At 45.7% G+C, this 18,424-nt stretch overlaps 1 protein-coding gene across 4 annotated transcripts in view; it reads right to left on the bottom strand.

The window, feature by feature from the left end:
• Positions 1-18,424, bottom strand: part of vps41 (VPS41 subunit of HOPS complex) — a 297,897-nt gene that overhangs the window by 38,922 nt on the left and 240,551 nt on the right. For all 4 annotated transcript variants that reach the window (XM_070890345.1, XM_070890351.1, XM_070890353.1 and 1 more), the window contains 2 exons: positions 15,536-15,577; positions 15,204-15,254 (listed from right to left, as the gene is read on the bottom strand). In XM_070890345.1, coding sequence (XP_070746446.1) covers positions 15,204-15,254; positions 15,536-15,577 — 93 coding nt within the window. The remainder of the gene's footprint in view (positions 1-15,203; positions 15,255-15,535; positions 15,578-18,424) is intronic.

The raw sequence follows: 18,424 nt of genomic DNA, 5'->3' as shown, positions 1-18,424 counted from the left end.
CATCATACTGAACAAGTAACAGTCCTGATAGCCACCATACATTAAAACGTGGGAATAATGCAGTAAATCATTAAAGGAGGAATGTCCGGTATGAACACCACCACTTTCCCGCAACACTGAAAGAGACAAGAGGCAGCGATTTCATTTTATAGGTTTTAAAATGAAACAATCAGTCAGCAGGAAGCAAGCTGAGGTCTGTGACCTAATCTTGAAGTGGAGAGTAAACTTCTCAATTGAGTTGTTGCACGCTCCAAAGCATGGCCTTGTCCAACCCCTGAAGTGACCCATTACTGATCCCAAGGTGCTATTTTTGAAGAGGAGGAGTTCTGAGTGTCTAGGTCAGTGTTCGACTCTTTACCACCACCGTCAAAAGCGGTTTCACCAGCCATTCATCCCATTGCAACTTGCAGGATCTTGATGTGTGTAAAATGGCTGCTACATTTGCCCAGATAAGATGGGGTTTAATATTTTATCTGAAAGACGGCATCTCCAACAACTCAGCAACCCCTCAGTACTGCACTGAAGTGTCTCTCCAGATGATGTGCTCAAATCTCTGAAATGGGCTTAAACCCCCCCCCCCCCCACCCTTCTGACAGAGGCGAGAGGACTACCACTTGAGCAATGGCTGACACCTAATAATTCTTTATATGTGAAGCTTATGGGATGCTCCACAAATGGAGATCTTCTTTTATTAAATTTCAATCTTTTTTTTTTTTAAACTTAGTTCCTACAATTCCTACTATTCCTCGGTTCCTACTATTTTAAATAGTAATGACACATTAGCAAGATTGTGCAACAAGGAACACAAGTGGCAGCGTCGAGACTATAAAAGGTGAGCGGCCCCTGGACAGCGTGGAGGCCTATCACTTCAGGGAGCAGTGCGAGCTGGTACAAGAGGGTGACTTGATTGGATGTCACCAAGGTCCTGGTCGCCGATTGCAATATGGGCAGGTACAGCAAGAGCGGCGAGGTCGGAGCGAAGGAGCAGCGAGTGATCGTGGATCGACGTGATCGGGGCCCAGGGGCAGCACGGGCCAGCCCACACTGCAATTGTGTGCGCACGAGGTCCGTGCAACAGAGCAGGTCTCCAGTCGTCTTGGTTAATTCTTGCCACTGGATCAAGACCTAGCTCTGCCAAGCCCATGTGTGGCTGGTGTACAACGGCCACCACACATTAAAAAAATTCACGCACAGGCATCTTCCACCCTTGAGGATGTAGTTCGGGTCCTTCATTGAAACACCTGTGAACTCATCCTTTTTGGCGTGGAAGCAAGTCATCCTCAATACGAGGGACCACCTAAGAAGCAACAAGGAACAGAACACTCTAGTGTAGTTTCAGCTTTGGGCGCCTTCAGCGATCTGAACACAAATTGATCAAAATTTTAACCAGTTTTGTGAAATGTTTCTTTTCTCAAGTTTCCGTTCAAAATCATTTGCATAACGCGGAACGTAAAATCTACCATGAAGCAGCGCAATTGAGCCGCGTTTTAGACCGGAAACTTCGGAAAAAAAATGTTGCTTCAAGAAATATTTCTTGATATATTTAAGAGTGGTAACTTAGTGCAGTTTGATTAGTACAGCTGAAAATGTGTTTATCACAAAATAGAAGCATTTTAATCAGACTGTCTAGTCCACCAGCTGCGGGTAACCCGATTGTAAATTGCTGAACATGTCTTTAAACAGGAGCGCAATTAGTGTAAATTCCCAATGGTGATTAATGTGATCTGGGGGTGCGGTCAGTTTTGTGGATGGGGCCGGCTTCTAGCGTAATGTTTTGTTAAAGTAGCGCAAAGATTGCGAAAACTCAATTTGTGCTGAACGCAATTTGCGTTTGAAATTCCGTGATTTTCTCTGCTGGTTTGGCCGATTTCTGATGAATTGTGCTGAAGTTCGAGCACAACCGAGCGGAAACACCAGGGGGCTAACGGCCCTGCACCCGGATTGGGGGCGGTAACTTTCTGAGGCCAGGATATTCTGCGGCTGGTGCTGAAGGCCTGCCCCTCCCTGGGATTGCCCTTCCCGCCCCTCAAAGGATGCAGAGCGCAATCTCCCGCGCTCCACTTCCTTTGGGGACGGGAACCAGGACACTGAAAGATGCGCAATGCGAATGCTCCACGTAGCGCTGACGCACTTCAACGCCCCTCCCCTTCGATTAAAGGGGAGGGCTGCTGCGCACTCTGCAAGGCCTCTAATAGGCCACCAGGGCAGCGTGGCACAGGGCCTGCAGCTCGGCGCCCAAGTCGAATGCCGGGCTGCACGATGGCGGCCCGGACCACGCCAGGACCGCCATCATCAAGCCGACCCGAGAGTCAACAGACTAAAAAAGATGGCAGCCACTTTAAGGAGTGCCCCGAGAGCTGGTGTTGACATCCGCTCGGGTCAGCCTCGTGGCCCGCGGGGCGCTGAGGGGTTGGCGCGGAGTGGTGGTGGCTTCGCCGGTTGCAGGGCAGCCCGAGGCGCTGATCGCAGCATTACCATGGCAGAGCCTCCAGAAAGTCCCGGGCAATTCCCCGAAGGCAGTAGCGCCCTCCTCCCCCGGACGAAAAGTGTCTTGCATAGAAACATAGAAAATAGGTGCAGGAGTAGGCCATTCGGCCCTTCGAGCTTGCACCACCATTCTATATGATTATGGCTGATCATGCAACTTCAGTACCCCACCCCTGCTTTCTCTCCATACCCCTTGATCCCTTTAGCATTAAGGGCCACATCTAACTCCCTTTTGAATATATTTAGTGAATTGGCCTCAACAACTTTCTGTGGTAGAGAATTCCACAGGTTCACCACTCTCTGGGTGAAGAAGTTTCTCCTCAGCTCAGCCCTAAATAGCTTACCCCTTATCCTTAGACTGTGACCCCTGGTTCTGGACTTCCCCAACATCGGGAACATTCTTCCTGCATCTAACCTGTCCAAGCCCGTCAGAATTTTATGTTCTTATGAGATCTCCTCTCATTCTTCTAAATTCCAGTGAATATAAACCTAGTCGATCCAGTCTTTCTTCATATGTCAGTCCTGCCATCCCGGGAATCAGTCTGGTGAACTTTCGCTGCACTCCCTCAATAGCAAGAATGTCTTTCCTCAGATTAGGAGACCAAAACTGTACACAATATTCAAGGTGAGGTCTCACAAAGGCCCTGTGCAACTGCAGTAAGACCTCCCTGCTCCTATACTAAATTCCTCTCGCTATGAAGGCCAACATGCCATTTGCCATCTTCACCGCCTGCTGTACCTGCATGCCAACCTTCAATGACTGATGTACCATGACACCCAGGTCTCGTTGAACCTCCCCTTTTCCTAATCTGTTACCATTCAGATAATATTCCGCCTTCCTGTTTTTGCCACCAAAATGGATAATCTCACATTTATCCACATTATACTGCATCTGCAATGCCTTTGCCCACTCACCTAACCTGTCCAAGTCACCCTGCAGCGTCTTAGCATCCTCCTCACAGCTCACACTGCCACCCAGCTTAATGTTATCTGCAAACTTGGAGATATTACATTCAATTCCTTCGTCTAAATCATTAATGTATATTGTAAATAGCTGGGGTCCCAGCACTGAACCTTGCAGTACCCCACTAGTCACTGCATGCCATTCTGAAAAGGGCCCGTTTATTCCTTCTCTCTGCTTCCTGTCTGCCAACCAGTTCTCTATCCACATCAATACATTACCCTCAATACCATGTGCTTTAATTTTGCACACTAATCTCTTGTGTGAGATCTTGTCAAAAGCCTTTTGAAAGTCCAAATACACCACATCCACTGGTTCTCCCTTGTCCACTCTACTAGTTACATCCTCAAAAAATTATAGAAGATTTGTCAAGCATGATTTCCCTTTCATAAATCCATGCTGACTTGGACCGATCCTGTCACTGTTTTCCAAATGCGCTGCTATTACAACTTTAATAATAGATTCCAACATTTTCCCCACTACCGATGTCAGGCTAACCGGTCTATAATTCCCTGTTTTCTCTCTCCCTTCTTTTTTAAAAAGTTGTGTTACATTAGCTACCCTCCAGTCCATAGGAACTGATCCAGAGTCTATAGAATGTTGGAAAATGACCACCAATGCATCCACTATTTCTAGGGCCACTTCCTTAAGTACTCTGGGATGCAGACTATCAGGCCCTGGGGATTTATCGTCCTTAAATCCCATCAATTTCCCCAACACAATTTCCTGACTAATAAGGATTTCCTTCAGTTCCTCCTTTTCACTAGACCTTCGAACCCCTAGTATTTCCGGAAGGTTATTTGTGTCTTCCTTTGTGAAGTGAGAACCAAAGTATTTGTTCAATTGGTCTGCCATTTCTTTGTTCCCCATTATAAATTCACCTGAATCTGACTGCAGGGGACCTACGTTTGTCTTCACTAATCTTTTTCTCTTCACATATCTATAGAAGCTTTTGCAGTCAGTTTTTATGTTCCCTGCAAGCTTACTCTCATACTCTATTTTCCCCCTCCTAATTAAACCCTTTGTCCTCTGCTGAATTTTAATTTTCTCCCAGTCCTCAGGTTTGCTGCTTTTTCTGGCCAATTTATATGCCTCTTCCTTGGATTTAACACTATCCTTAATTTCCCTTGTTAGCCACGGTTGAGCCACCTTCCCCGTTTTATTTTTAGCCAGACAGGGATGTACAATTGTTGAAGTTCATCCAGGTGATCTTTAAATGTTTGCCATTGTCTATCCATCGTCAACCCTTTAAGTACCATTCACCAGTCTATTCTAGCCAATTCATGTCTCATACCATCGAAGTTGCCTTTCTTTAAGTTCAGGACCCTAGTCTCTGAATTAACTATGTCACTCTCCATCTTAATAAAGAATTCTACCATATTATGGTCACTCTTCCCCAAGGGGCCTCGCACAACAAGATTGCTAATTAATCCTCTCTCATTACACAACACCCAGTCTAAGATGGCCAGCTCTCCAGCTGATTCCTCGACATATTGGTCTAGAAAACCATCCCTTATACACTCCAGGAAATCCTCCTCCACCGTATTGCTACCAGTTTGGTTAGCCCAATCTATATGTAGATTAGAGTGACCCATGATAACTGCTGTACATTTATTGCACGCATCCCTAATTTCCTGTTTGATGCCATCCCCAACCTCACTACTACTGTTTGGTGGTCTGTACACAACTTCCACTTGCGTTTTCTGCCCTTTGATGCGTCGTTAGCGCCCCCCAAGAGGCAATCTCACCCCTCAGGCCTCTACGTTTATAATGTGTGACACATTGATATTATATTCCATCTTAATTCGCGATGCTCGTACAGCAACCGAGACACTGATCAATATTTAGTATTGTATCATAAACTGCAATTCCAAACGGTCTTCCTTAAACTACATTTCTTCATCATTTAACGATAATTATAAATGTTACTAACATTATGTTCATCCTCACCTGCATCTCTATAGTAGAGTGTACTTAGGGTTACATGGAATGGAGTTTCATGGAATGTACAGCACAGAAACAGGCCATTCTGCCCAACAGGTCCATACCGGTGTTTATGCCCCATCCCACCCTATCCACATATGAAATTAGTAAGATAATCCTGACTTGGAGTTTAATTTCTTTAAGATCTAACTTATGCGTTGCACTCTGGACAGCTGCCTTATTGCATGTGCAGGCGGCCATTCGGCCCATCGTGTGTGTGTGCCAGCTCTTTGCCAGAGCAATCTAAAACTAATAATCCCACTGCCCTGCGCTCTTGTATCTTCCTCTGCTTAAAATATGTGTGTCCAATTTTCCCCTGAAAGATGCACTGGTCTCTACCTCAACCACTCTCTGTGACAAAGCATACCATGGTCCAACAACCTTGTGTGTGAAGACATTTTACCTAATCTCTCTCCTCACTCTCAGTGACAATTTTAATCCGATGATCCCTTGTCTCAGAATAAACACAGTTCTTCCCTATATCATCCTCTCAAAACCCTTCCTAATTTTAATTCTCCTCTTAAGTCTTCCCTGCTCCAGTAGAAATAGTGCCATTCTCTTAAGCCTCTCTTTGTACTACAGATTGACCAACATCTCTCGTCTTGTGCTTAAATTAATTTTTTTCCCATCTCCCATAGTTATTGACATTTATAAAACTCTAATTTTTGCACACAGTACGGAAACAAAGCAGGAAAACAGGAACATCTTACCAAGCTTCATGGGACACTGCACTCCAGCCACAGATGAAATGCAGTCACCTCTTACTCTGAGTACATTGGAAATCAATAGGTTTGTCTTCTTGTTACAAGCTTTGAGATTGATACATAAACCGTCCAGAAGCATGCAATAGTGAAAGAATTCCTTTTTCTCACAACACAAGTTTTTAATCATTGAGATACAAACTGTTATCTCCATGCAACTAACCACCTGATGACAAATTCTGAGAGTTCCCAAATAACTAAGAGCCATTACAGGAACTATAATTCCAGTAAGGTTTATGAGGTATTCTAATCGGTCTAATCGCCATTCTACTCCAGCACGGTCATGCGACTTGCTGGGCTCAGACTGTATGACACGGCTGCAGTCCAGTCTTGTACAGCTGCCTTACTGCATGTGCACAGCACACAAGGTGGCCATTCGGCCCATTGTGTCTGTGCCAGAGCAATCCAAAACTAATAATAATAAAATTGTCACAGACTGAGGAATTAAGTAAAATGTCTTCACACAGAAGTTGCTGGACCATGGTATGCTTTTTCAGAGTAGTTGAGGTAGAGACAAGTGCATCTTTCAAGGCCGCATGCTGTGCGCATGCAATAAGGCAGCTGTACAAAGGGGGGACTGCAGCCAGAGCCCAGCACATCGCATGACCTTGGTTGGGTAGAATGGGGGTTAGACCGGTTAGGATACCTCATAAACCTCACAGGAATTACAGAAACAGGAATAGGCCATCCAGCCACTCGAGCCTGCTCCGCCATTCAATTAGATCAGGGCTTATCTGCACTTTAACTTCATTCACCCGCCTCTATTCCATATCCTTCGATACCCTTACACAACAAAAATCTACCTCCACTCCACTCCCAATCTGTCCTCGGCCTCTTACGCTGTTCCAACAAAGCGCAACATAAGCTCGAGGATTAGCACCTCATCTTTCTATTAGGCACTTTACAACCTTCTGGACTCAACATCGAGTTCAACAATTTCAGTCCATAGCCTCTGCTCCTATTTTTTCAGATGGCAGCTGTTGATGATTCTGCTATTCACATTTACACCTCTTCCAGACCCATCTTTTGTTTCTTTACTTGTCCCATTACCATCTCCTTTTGCTTTGTACTATCATACCTTTTGTCATTTAATCACTCCTGATTTCTATCCTATCACCGACCTTCCCTTTTGTTCTTTTCTCCCCTCCCCCCTTTCCCTGCCCTTGCTTAAAATCTGTTACATTCCAGTTCTGACGAAAGGTCATCGACCTGAAACGTTAACTCTGTGTCTCTCTCCGCAGATGCCTGACCTGCTGAGTACTTCCAACATTTTCTGATTTTATTTCAGATTTCCAGCAGCTGCAGTATTTTGCTTTTGTAAAAATCTATCAATCCCAGTCTGGAAAGCTCCAAGTTACCCAGCAACCACAGCCTTTTGGGAGAAGAGTTCCAGAATCCCACCGTCTTTTGTGAAAATGTGTTTCCTGATTTCGCTCCTGAACGGCCTAGCTTTAACTTTATTATGTCCCCTTGTTCTTTATTCCCTCAAAATAAACATAGAAACATATGGGCTCACGTTTCGGTTTGAGTTGCTCTTAATTTTTTGGAGCAGCTAGTTTAGAATGGAGCATCTTAGAAATTGCAATTCTCGGCATTTAGTTTGCTCCAGTTCTAGTGAGTTAGAATAGTTTCATTTTAGAAAGGGGGCGTGTCCAGCCACTTACGCCTGTTTTGCAAGTTTAGGCAGCGAAAACTTACTCCAAACTAACTTAGAATGGAGTAAGTGTAGATTTTTATACGCTCAGAAAAACCTTGCCTACACTTATAAATCAGGCGTAGGGAACGAGAGGGGGGGGAGAGGGAAGTTTACAAACATTAAACACTTCACTTTTACAAATAAAGAGCCATCATCAACAATAAATAAATCAATAAATCAACCAATAGATCAAAAAAAGAATTAAAAAATAAAATATAAAAAAAAAATTAAAAAATCAATCAATAAAAAATTATTTCTACTCACTTACTGCAGAACAGGGAGTCGTCCAACAGCATGCTGGGACCCCCCCACCCCGCCAGTGTCTTTCTCTGTCTGTGTTTCTGACAGTGATGGGGGGAGGGAGGGTAAGGAGGAGGGGGGAGGGAGAGGAGGAGGGGGGAGGGAGAGGAGGAGGGGGGAGGGAGAGGAGGAGGGGGAGGGAGAGGAGGAGAAGGGAGGGAGGGAGAGGAGGGATGGGGAGGGGGGGGATGGGGAGGGGGGAGGGAAAGGAGGGGAGGGAAAGGAGGGGAGGGAAAGGAGGGGAGGGAAAGGAGGGGAGGGAAAGGAGGGGAGGGAAAGGAGGGGAGGGAAAGGAGGGGAGGGAAAGGAGGGGAGGGAAAGGAGGGGAGGGAAAGGAGGGGAGGGAAAGGAGGGGAGGGAAAGGAGGGGAGGGAGGGAGAGGAGGAGGGAAAGGAGGGGAGGGAGGGAGAGGAGGAGGGAAGGAAGGCGAGAGGGAGATGAGGGGGGAGGGAGAGGAGGGGAGAGGGAGGGAGGGAGAGAGGAGGGAGGAAGGGAGGGGGAGCGGGAAGAGGCTGAACGGGCCGGACCACCGTCGCCACTTTGGGCGGGGCCCGCCCCCAGCGAGATGCCGGGCGGGCGGGCCCTGCCGACAACGGGGAGGGAGGGGACGGGGAGGGAGAGGGGAGAGAAGAGGGGGGTGGGGTGAAGGCTGGACAGGAGGATGTGGGGAAGGGAGCTGAACAGGACGGAGGTCCGAGTCTTGATCTTCGCCCGGTGAGCTCATTCGGCCAGAGCTAGGGTGCCTGGAGCTACTGCACATGCGTGCACACTCTAGCGCGCATGTGCAGAGGCCCCGGCACTGTTTTCAGCTCTAGGACCTGGCTCCGCCCTCGACCCCTTGTGCTGTGCCATGCCGAGCACGAAGACGTCCTGAGGAGACCGGAGAATCACAAGGTAAGTTTTCGGTGCCCTTTTTCTTCCAGAAAGTCAGCGCACCATTTGGAGATGCGCCGTTTTTCCAGAGAGTGGAAACTTGGGCCCATAGAAAATAGGTGCAGGAGTAGGCCATTCGGCCCTTGGAGCCTGCACCACCATTCAATAAGATCATGGCTGATCATTCCCTCAGTACCCCTTTCCTGCTTTCTCTCCATACCCCTTGATCCCCTTAACCGTAAGGGCCATATCCAAATCCCTCTTGAACACATCCAATGAACTGGCATCAACAACTCTTTGAGGTAGGGAATTCCACAGGTCAACAACTCTGAGTGAAGAAGTTTCTCCTCATCTCAGTCCAAAATAGTTTACCCCTTATCCTTAGACTGTGACCTCTGGTTCTCGACTTCGCCAACATCGGGAACATTCTTCCTGCATCTAACCTGTCCAGTCCTGTCAGAATTTTATAAGTTTCTATGAGATCCCCTCTCATCCTTCTAAACTCCAGTGAATACAGGCCCAGACGTTCCAGTCTCTCCTCATATGTCAGTCCTGCCATCCCGTGAATCAGTCTGGTGAACCTTCGCTGCACTCCCTCAATAGCAAGAACACCCTTTCTCAGATTAGGAGACTAAAACTGAACACAATATTCCAGGTGAAGCCTCACCAAGGCCCTGTACAACTGCAGTAAGACCTCCCTGCTCCTATACTCAAATCCCCTCGCTATGAAGGCCAACATGCCATTTGCCTTCTTCACCGCCTGCTGTACCTGCATGCCAACCTTCAATGACTGATGTACCATGACACCCACGTCTCGTTACACCTCCCCTTTTCCTAATCTGCCGCCATTCAGATAATATTCTGCCTTCCTGTTTTTGCCACCAAAGTGGATAACCTCACATTTATCCACATTATACTGCATCTGCCATGCATTTGCCCACCTGTCCAAGTCACCCTGCAGCCTCTTAGCATCCTCCTCACAGCTCACACCGCCACCCAGCTTAGTGTCAACTGCAAACTTGGAGATATTACACTCCATTCCATTGTCTAAATCATTAATGTATATTGCGGTACCCCACAAGTCACTGCCTGCCATTCTGAAAAGGACCCATTTATTCCCACTCTTTGCTTCCTTCTGCCAACCAGTTCTCTACCCACGTCGATACATTACCCCCAATACCATGTGCTTTAATTTTGCACACTAATCTCTTGTGTGGGACCTTGTCAAAAGCCTTTTGAAAGTCCAAATACACCACATCCACTGGTTCTCCCTTGTCCACTCTACTAGTTACATCCTCAAAAAATTCCAGAAGATTTGTCAAGCATGATTTCCCTTTCATAAATCCATGCTGACTTGGACCGATCCTGTCACTGCTTTCCAAATGCGCTGCTATTACATCTTTAATAATTGATTCCAACATTTTCCCTACTACTGATGTCAGACTAACCGGTCTATAATTACCCATTTTCTCTCTCCCTCCTTTTTTAAAAAGTGGTGTTACATTAGCTACCCTCCAGTGCATAGAAACTGATCCAGAGTCGATAGACTGTTGGAAAATGATCACCAATGCATCCACTATTTCTACGGCCACTTCCTTAAGTACTCTGGGATGCAGACTATCAGGCCCTGGGGATTTATCGGCCTTCAGTCCCATCAATTTCCCTAACACAATTTCCCGCTTAATAAGGATTTCCTTCAGTTCCTCCTTCTCACACGACCTTCGGTCCCCTAATATTTCCGCAAGATTATTTGTATCTTCCTTCGTGAAGACAGAACCAAGGTATTTGTTCAATTGATCTGCCATTTCTTTGTTCCCCATTATAAATGCACCTGATTCTGACTGCAAGGGACCTACGTTTGTCTTCAGTAATCTTTTTCTCTTCACATATCTATAGAAGCTTTTGCAGTCAGTTTTTATGTTCCCAGCATGCTTCCTCTCATACTCTATTTTCCCCCTCCTAATTAAACCCTTTGTCCTCCTCTGCTGAATTCTAAATTTTTCCCAGTCTATCCTTAATTTCCCTAGTTAGCCACAGTTGAGCCACCTTCCCCGTTTTATTTTTATTCCTGACAGGGATGTGCAATTGTTGAAGTTCATCCATGTGATCTTTAAATGTTTGCCATTGCCTATCCACCATCAACCCTTGAAGTATCATTTGCCAGTCTATTCTAGCCAATTCACGCCTCATACCATCGAAGTTACCTTTCCTTAAGTTCAGAACCCTAGTCTCTGAACTAACTGTGTCACTCTCCATCTTAATAAAGAATTCTACCATATCATGGTCACTCTTCCCCAAGGGACCTCGCACAACAAGATTGCTAATTAGTCCCTTCTCATTACACATCACCCAGTCTAGGATGACCAGCCCTCTAGTTGGTTCCTTGACATATTGGTCTAGAAAACCATCCCTAATACACTCCAGGAAATCCTCCTCCATCGCATTGCTACCAGTTTGGTTAGCCCAATCTATATGTAGATTAAAGTCAACCAGGATAACTGCTGTACCTTTATTGCATGCATCCCTAATTTCTAGTTTGATGTTGTTCCCAACTTCACTACTACTGTTTGGTGGTCTGTACACAACTCCAACTGCCCTTTGGTATTCCGCAGCTCCACCCATACAGATTCCACATCATCCAAGCTCATGTCCTTCCTTACTATTGCGTTAATTTCCTCTTTAACCAGCAACGCTACCCCACCTTTTTTTCCTTTCTGTCTATCCTTCCTGAATGTTGAATACCCCTGGATGTTGAGTTCCCAGCCTTGGTCACCCTGGAGCCATGTCTCTGTGATGCCAATTATATCATATTCGTTCATTTCTTCCTGCGCAGTTAATTTGTCCACCTTATTACGAATACTTCTCGCATTGAGGCACAGAGCCTTCAGGCTTGTCTTTTTAATACACTTTGCCCCTTTAGAGTTTTGCTGTAATGTAGCCCTTTTTGATTTTTGCCTTGGGTTTCTCTGCCCTCCACTTTTACCTTTCTTTCTATCTTTTGCTTCTGCCCCCATTCTACCTCCCTCTGTCTCCCTGCCTCAGTTCCCATCCCCCTGCCGTATTAGTTTAACCCCTCCCCAACAGCACTAGCAAACACTCCCCCGAGGACATTGGTTCCGGTCCTGCCCAGTGCAGACTGTCCAGTTTGTACTGGTCCCACCTCCCCCAGAACCAGTTCCAATGTTCCAGGAATTTGAATCCCTCCCTTCTGCACCACTCCTCAAGCCACGTATTCATCTGAGCTATCCTGCAATTCCTACTCTGACTAGCACATGGCACTGGTAGCAATCCTGAGATTTCTACCTTTGAAGTCCTACTTTTTAATTTAACTCCTAGCTCCCTAAATTCAGCTTGTAGGACCTCATCCTGTTTTTTACCTGTATCGTTGGTACCTATATGCACCACGACAACTGGCTGTTCACCCTCCCCCTCCAAAATGCCCTGCAGCCGCTCTGAGACATCCTTGACCCTTGCACCAGGGAGGCAATATACCATCCTGGAGTCTCGATTGCGGCCGCAGAAATGTCTATCTATTCCCCTTACAATAGAATCCCCTACCTCTAGCTATAGCTCTCCCGCTCTTTTTCCTGCCCTCCTGCAGGAAAGGGCTCGAACACGTGGCATGCTCCTCCCGTGCTATGTGGGAAATCAGGGATGATTCCAGTGTGCCTGACGACTACATGTGCAGGAAGTGTATCCTACTGCAGCTCCTGACAGACCGCATTGCGGCACTGGAGCTGCAGGTGGATTCACTCTGCAGCAGAGCTACCCACGGTGCCATGAACTTGGCTGCTGTTGCTCTCCCCTGATGAGTCATTCCTCCCCCCCCCCCCCAACAGTACCCAAAGCGGTGTGTCTGTTTTGGAGGGTGATGACCGCAGGGGACCTCTGCACTACCTTCCTTCCACTGCTCTTCCTGTTGGTCATCCATTCCCCATCTGTCTGTATAACCTTTACCTGCGGTGTGGCCAACTCATTAAACGTGCTATTCACGATATCCTCAGCATCATGGATGCTCCAGAGTGAATCCACCTGCAGCTCCAGTGCCGCAATGCGGTCTGTCAGGAGCTGCAGTCGGATACACTTCCTGCACATGTAGTCGTCAGGCACACTGGAATCATCCCTGATTTCCCACATAGCACGGGAGGAGCATGACACGTGTCCGAGCTCTCATTGCCATAACTTAACCCTTAGATTAACTTAATTTGGCAACAATGATAAAGGTTACCTGCTGATAAAGGAAAAGAAAAAGAAGAAAAACTACTCACTGATCACCAGCCAATCACTTACCCACTTCGATTTTTTTCTATTTCTTTTTTGCCTTCTCTCCCTGCACCTGCACCAGCTGGCCTCCTCGATCTCCCGCTGGCTGCTCCCCGACTGTTGGGCCATTTATAGGCCCTCCTCCTCGCTGCCGCTCCGCCTCCTCTATCTCCCGCTGGCTGCTTCCCGACTATTGGGCCTTTTATAGGCCTCCTCCTCGCTGCCGCTCCGCCTCCTCGAACTCCCGCAAGGAAATTGCTTCTCTGTATCTACTCTATCAAATCCTTTTAAACACCTAGATTAGATCACCTTCAATCTTCTATACTATCTTGTAAGGATTACAAGCCAAGATTATGCAATCTGTCCTCATAATTTAACCCTCTAAACCTCGGTATAACTCTGGTGAATCTGCGCTGCACCCTCTCCAAGGCAAATGTATCTTTCCTGAGTACAGGTTTCCTGCTGGGCTCTGACCAAGGCTCTATACAACTGAAGAATTACTTCTTCCCCATTATATTCTAACCCCCTTGAGATAAAGGCCAACATTCCATTAGCCTTTTTGATTGCTTTTTGTATCTGTCGACTGGCTTTTAATGAGTTGTGCAGCTGAACTCCCAAATCTCTGCTCCTCGACAGTTCCTCATTTCTCACCATTTAGAAAATACATTGGTTTATCTTTATTCGGTAAAAAGTTGATGACCTCACACTTGCCCAGATTGAACTCCATCTGCCATAGTTTAACCCACTCACTTAATTTGTCTTCCTCAGCAACTTCCTGCTCCCATCTGTGCAACTTACTGTCCCTCCATCTGCAAGCTTAGATGTACAACTCCCTATTCCGTCATCCAAGTCATTAATAAATATGGTGAACAGCTAAGGCCTCATAACAGATTTCTGGTGAACACCCCGTCAATGGCAGCCTCTCACTTATTCTTAATATATTAAAAAAATGTTTTTTTCTTATTTCCTTTTTGCAGCTCCTAATATTTTCTTTGTGTCCCTTCGTTACTTTCTATATTTCCAGCAGTTTGCTTGATTATCACTTTTCTTGCCATTTGTTTAAGATGCTTCTTTTAGCTTTATACTGCGTCTTACTTTATATGCTGACCATGGTTGCTTGATTGCACTCGTGGAACGTTATTTCTTTAGGGGTATACATTGGTTTTGCATTGTATGAAATATTTCTTTGAACACTACCCACTGTTTTTCTATAGGTTCACCTATCAACCGAGTTTAACTTGTTCAGCTTACGTCACATTCCTTCGAAGTCAGTCTTATGTTTAAAACCTTGATTTGTGTGTGATCCTTCTCCTTGAACTTATCATGTTAAAGTCACAGTAAGGGAGCATCTTGCAAACAGTCAGATTAATCATTAATTCCTACATTACAACAGTGACTACACTTCAAAAAGTACTTAACTGGGACATCCAGTGGTCGTGAAAGGTACTATATAAATGCAAGTCTTTCTTTTAATTCTGGTTTGTTACTCACTGTAAATCTAGTGTGGCCTGTTTCCTGGTCGGTTCGAAAACATACTGGGCCAGATTTTGCTGTCAAAATAACGGTGAGGCTAATGGCACTCGCTGCTATTTATGTGTACGTGGTACAGCAACTTCAGGCAAGGGACAGATGCACGGTTAAATGCAAATATCAAAAAGTTGCTGTCCGAGTTGCGCCACTTCACTGTTAGCTTTGCAAAAATGTCAATTCACTTTCTGCCTCACTGTGATGGCATGGACAAGAATCATAAACTCACAGCTGCAAACCCACATCAAATTACTTGGTTCCATCTTCAGATACCACATGCCGCCCTCAAAAGCAACTATTTTGAACAGAGAAGATATTTAATGTTTATATATTAAACAGAAATCACACTCACCACATGCTGCAGTTCGGGTTGATTCTTCAGCTCCTCCACAACTTTATCAATCTTCAACAAAAAAAAGAAAGTTAATCGAAAACAATCTAATAAGCAAGCCGTCCAACTCTGACCACAGTAAATTCTGGCTCATTAGAATCTGCTCCGTAGCATTTCTCAATTGGATTACTCTACTTCTTACATTACAGCACTTCAGAAGTACGTCATTGGCTATAAAGTGCATTGGGCATGAAGATGGTGAAAGACGTTATATAAATGCAAGTCCTGCTTTCTACAGCTTCATTTGATGTTTTCAATGAAAGAACAAGTTGTGACTGAAATTTGCTACTTACTGAAATCTTATCTTCATTGTCCAGGAGCATGTTGACTGCTTGCTATAGGGGAAGTACAGAGTAATGATTACAATGTTTAACAGTAGGCAGCAAATGAGTCAGTCAGTTATATAGTAAAAGTGCCATGCGGTGGCTCTTAGAATAAGCTGTCCAACAAATATCGGAATCTGAAATCACAAGTTATCAGTTAGTTGGGCTTCATTGAGACACTAATAGGCACAACAACTTATATTTATCTGGTACCTGTATTTTAGAGTCTCTTGAATGCTCTTAGTTCAACTTAACTATTTATTTGGGAGATCTCAGTCAGCCATGTGGAGCTTTAAGATGACATTCCTTCACAGATCCTCTCTCTCAATACAGCTCCCTATACCTCCGAGCTAGAGGGCGCTATACATTATATCAATACCTCCTAGCCAGATGGCACTATACATTATCTCATTACACCTTTCCTTTCATAAGAAACAAAAATGAATTAAAATTAGCTTCAGTATAAACAGGTAGTTAACTTCTTATGAATACATGTATTAAACAACTACAAGTTTAACAACAAAACTCTTGTCTTATTAATTCTTTGTCCAAGTGTCCAGTGTTCAAATGATTTCTTATTTCTGTACATAGTGTTCCAGGTATTTTGGCGTTGTGCGGATTCTGTTGCTTCGCCTCATACTGGTTGTTTCAGTGGTGTTCTGTACACTGATCACTTTAGTCCCTTTATTAGTGCTCTGAGGGGAAATATCAGGCAACATATCCCTGTTTTCATGCGTTGTCGTTGAAGGGGCTATGGAGTGTCCTCCTTGGTTTTGGCTGCCCCCAAAAGTTTGTCACTATTCTCCACCTGCTCCACGACGACATGCAAGCCGTGATCCTAATCAATGGATCCATTGCAGACCAATCCACGTCCGGACTGGGGTCAAGCAGAGCTGTCTCATCGCGCCAACCCTATTCCCAATCTTTCTCGCTGCAATGCTCCATCTCAGTCAACAAGCTCCCCGCTGGAGTGGAACTAAACTACAGAACCAGTGGGAACCTGCTCAACCTTCGCCATCTCCAGGCCAGGTCCAAGACCACCCCAACCTCTGTCATCGAGTTACAGTACGCGGACGACGCTTGCGTCTGCGCACTTTCAGAGACTGAACTCCAAGTCATAGTCAACATCTTCACTGAGGCATACGAAAGTATGGGCCTTACACTAAACATCCGTAAGACAAAGGTCCTCTACCGGCCTGACCCCGCCACACAGCACTACCCCAGTCATCAAGAACCACAGCGTGGCCCAGGACAACGTGGACCATTTCCCATACCTCGGGAGCCTCTTATTAACAAGGGCAGACATCGACAACGAGATTCAACACCGCCTCCAGTGCGCCAGTGCAGCCTTCAGTCGCCTGAGGAAAAGAGTGTTCGACGATCAGGCCCTCAAATCTGCCACCAAGCTCAGGCTCTACAGGACCGTTGTGATACCCGCCCTCTTGTATGGCTGAGAGACGTGGACCATATACAGTAGACACCTCAAATCGCTGGAGAAATACCACCAACGATGTCTCCGCAAGATCCTGCAAACCCCCTGGGAGGACAGACGCACCAACGTTAGTGTTCTCGATCAGGCTAACACCCCCAGCATCGAAGCACTGACCACACTTGACCAGCTCCGCTGGGCGGGCCACATTGTTCGCATGCCTGATACAAGACTCCCAAAGTAAGCGCTCTATTCGGAACTCCTACTCGGCAAGAGAGCCTAAGGTGGCAGAGGAACTCATTTTGAGAGTGGAAGCAAGTCTTCCTCGATTTCGAGGGACTGCCTATGATGATGATGGTTGTGTTGGCAGCGGACTGTCTGTGAGTATCACTGAGATCTCTGGAGTTTCGATGAATGTCTCAGCTCTCTCTCTCTCTCAGATGTTTCCTATTTCTGCGATACACGGCCATCTTCTGTAATGACCTGATTTGAACGAATGCCGACTTGTTTCTGAACCTGAGCTTTTTGCTGCACTTTGCTTTCTCGGGTTTGTTTCAGTCTCACTGTTTCTCTTTCCTGCAATGTAGAAAGTGCTGTAGCACCTCTATTGTAATAGTGTGCTTGTTTGGCATGGTTCCTTTCTTTGTTGACGATGACGTCATGTACGATTCTTGGTTTGAATAGGTCATTTGCGATTGGGATGTTTGTCTTTGTGTGGCAACCGAGCAAGCGTTGTGCTGGTGAACTATTAAGGCCTTCAGTTGGTGTGTTTCGCCAGATGAGAAGATTCATGTAGAAGTCACCACAATCTTTCTTTGTCTTCTTGATTAACTGTTTTGCGAACTTAACGCGTTCTCAACCTTTCTGTTGCTTTGTGGATATTCTGGTGAGCTTGTTGCATGATCGAATCCATATTCTGTGGCAATGTTTGTGAACTGTTGTGAGTTGAAGGGAGGTCCATTGTCAGATTTAACCTTGTCTGCAATACCGTGGTGAGAGAAGTGTTTCTTGAGGTGGTATCTTTCTTTCCATGCAGATTGTCTATCTCGAAATAGTCCGAGTAGTAGTCCACTGTGCATAAGTGGTCTTTGCTATCGAATATGTCACAACCAATCTTTTCCCACGTTTTTTGAAGGCGGTTGTGACTTATCAATGGTTCTTTTGGTTGGCTCGATTGATAGGTGTTACATGTTTCACACTTTGAAACCAAGGGCACAAAATTAGTCAATGCATAAGATCCGCCCATTTTTCAGCGGTATGCCGGCGGTGCGTTGTTTCAAACTGCCGAGACCGAAGAGGACAAAATTGGTTGATTTTTTTTCGGTGTTATGTCGGCGGTTTGTCAGCGGGTGGTTTTTAACCTAGTAGTCGATCCAGATTGACTTTCTCTTCGATGGATGGTGCGGCACTGAACTGCGCATACACGATAT

This window comes from Pristiophorus japonicus, chromosome 1 (assembly GCF_044704955.1).
Source record: "Pristiophorus japonicus isolate sPriJap1 chromosome 1, sPriJap1.hap1, whole genome shotgun sequence".
NCBI lineage: Eukaryota > Metazoa > Chordata > Chondrichthyes > Pristiophoridae > Pristiophorus > Pristiophorus japonicus.
Note: the sequence above shows the minus strand (reverse complement) of the source record. Positions and strands in the feature narration are given on the sequence as shown.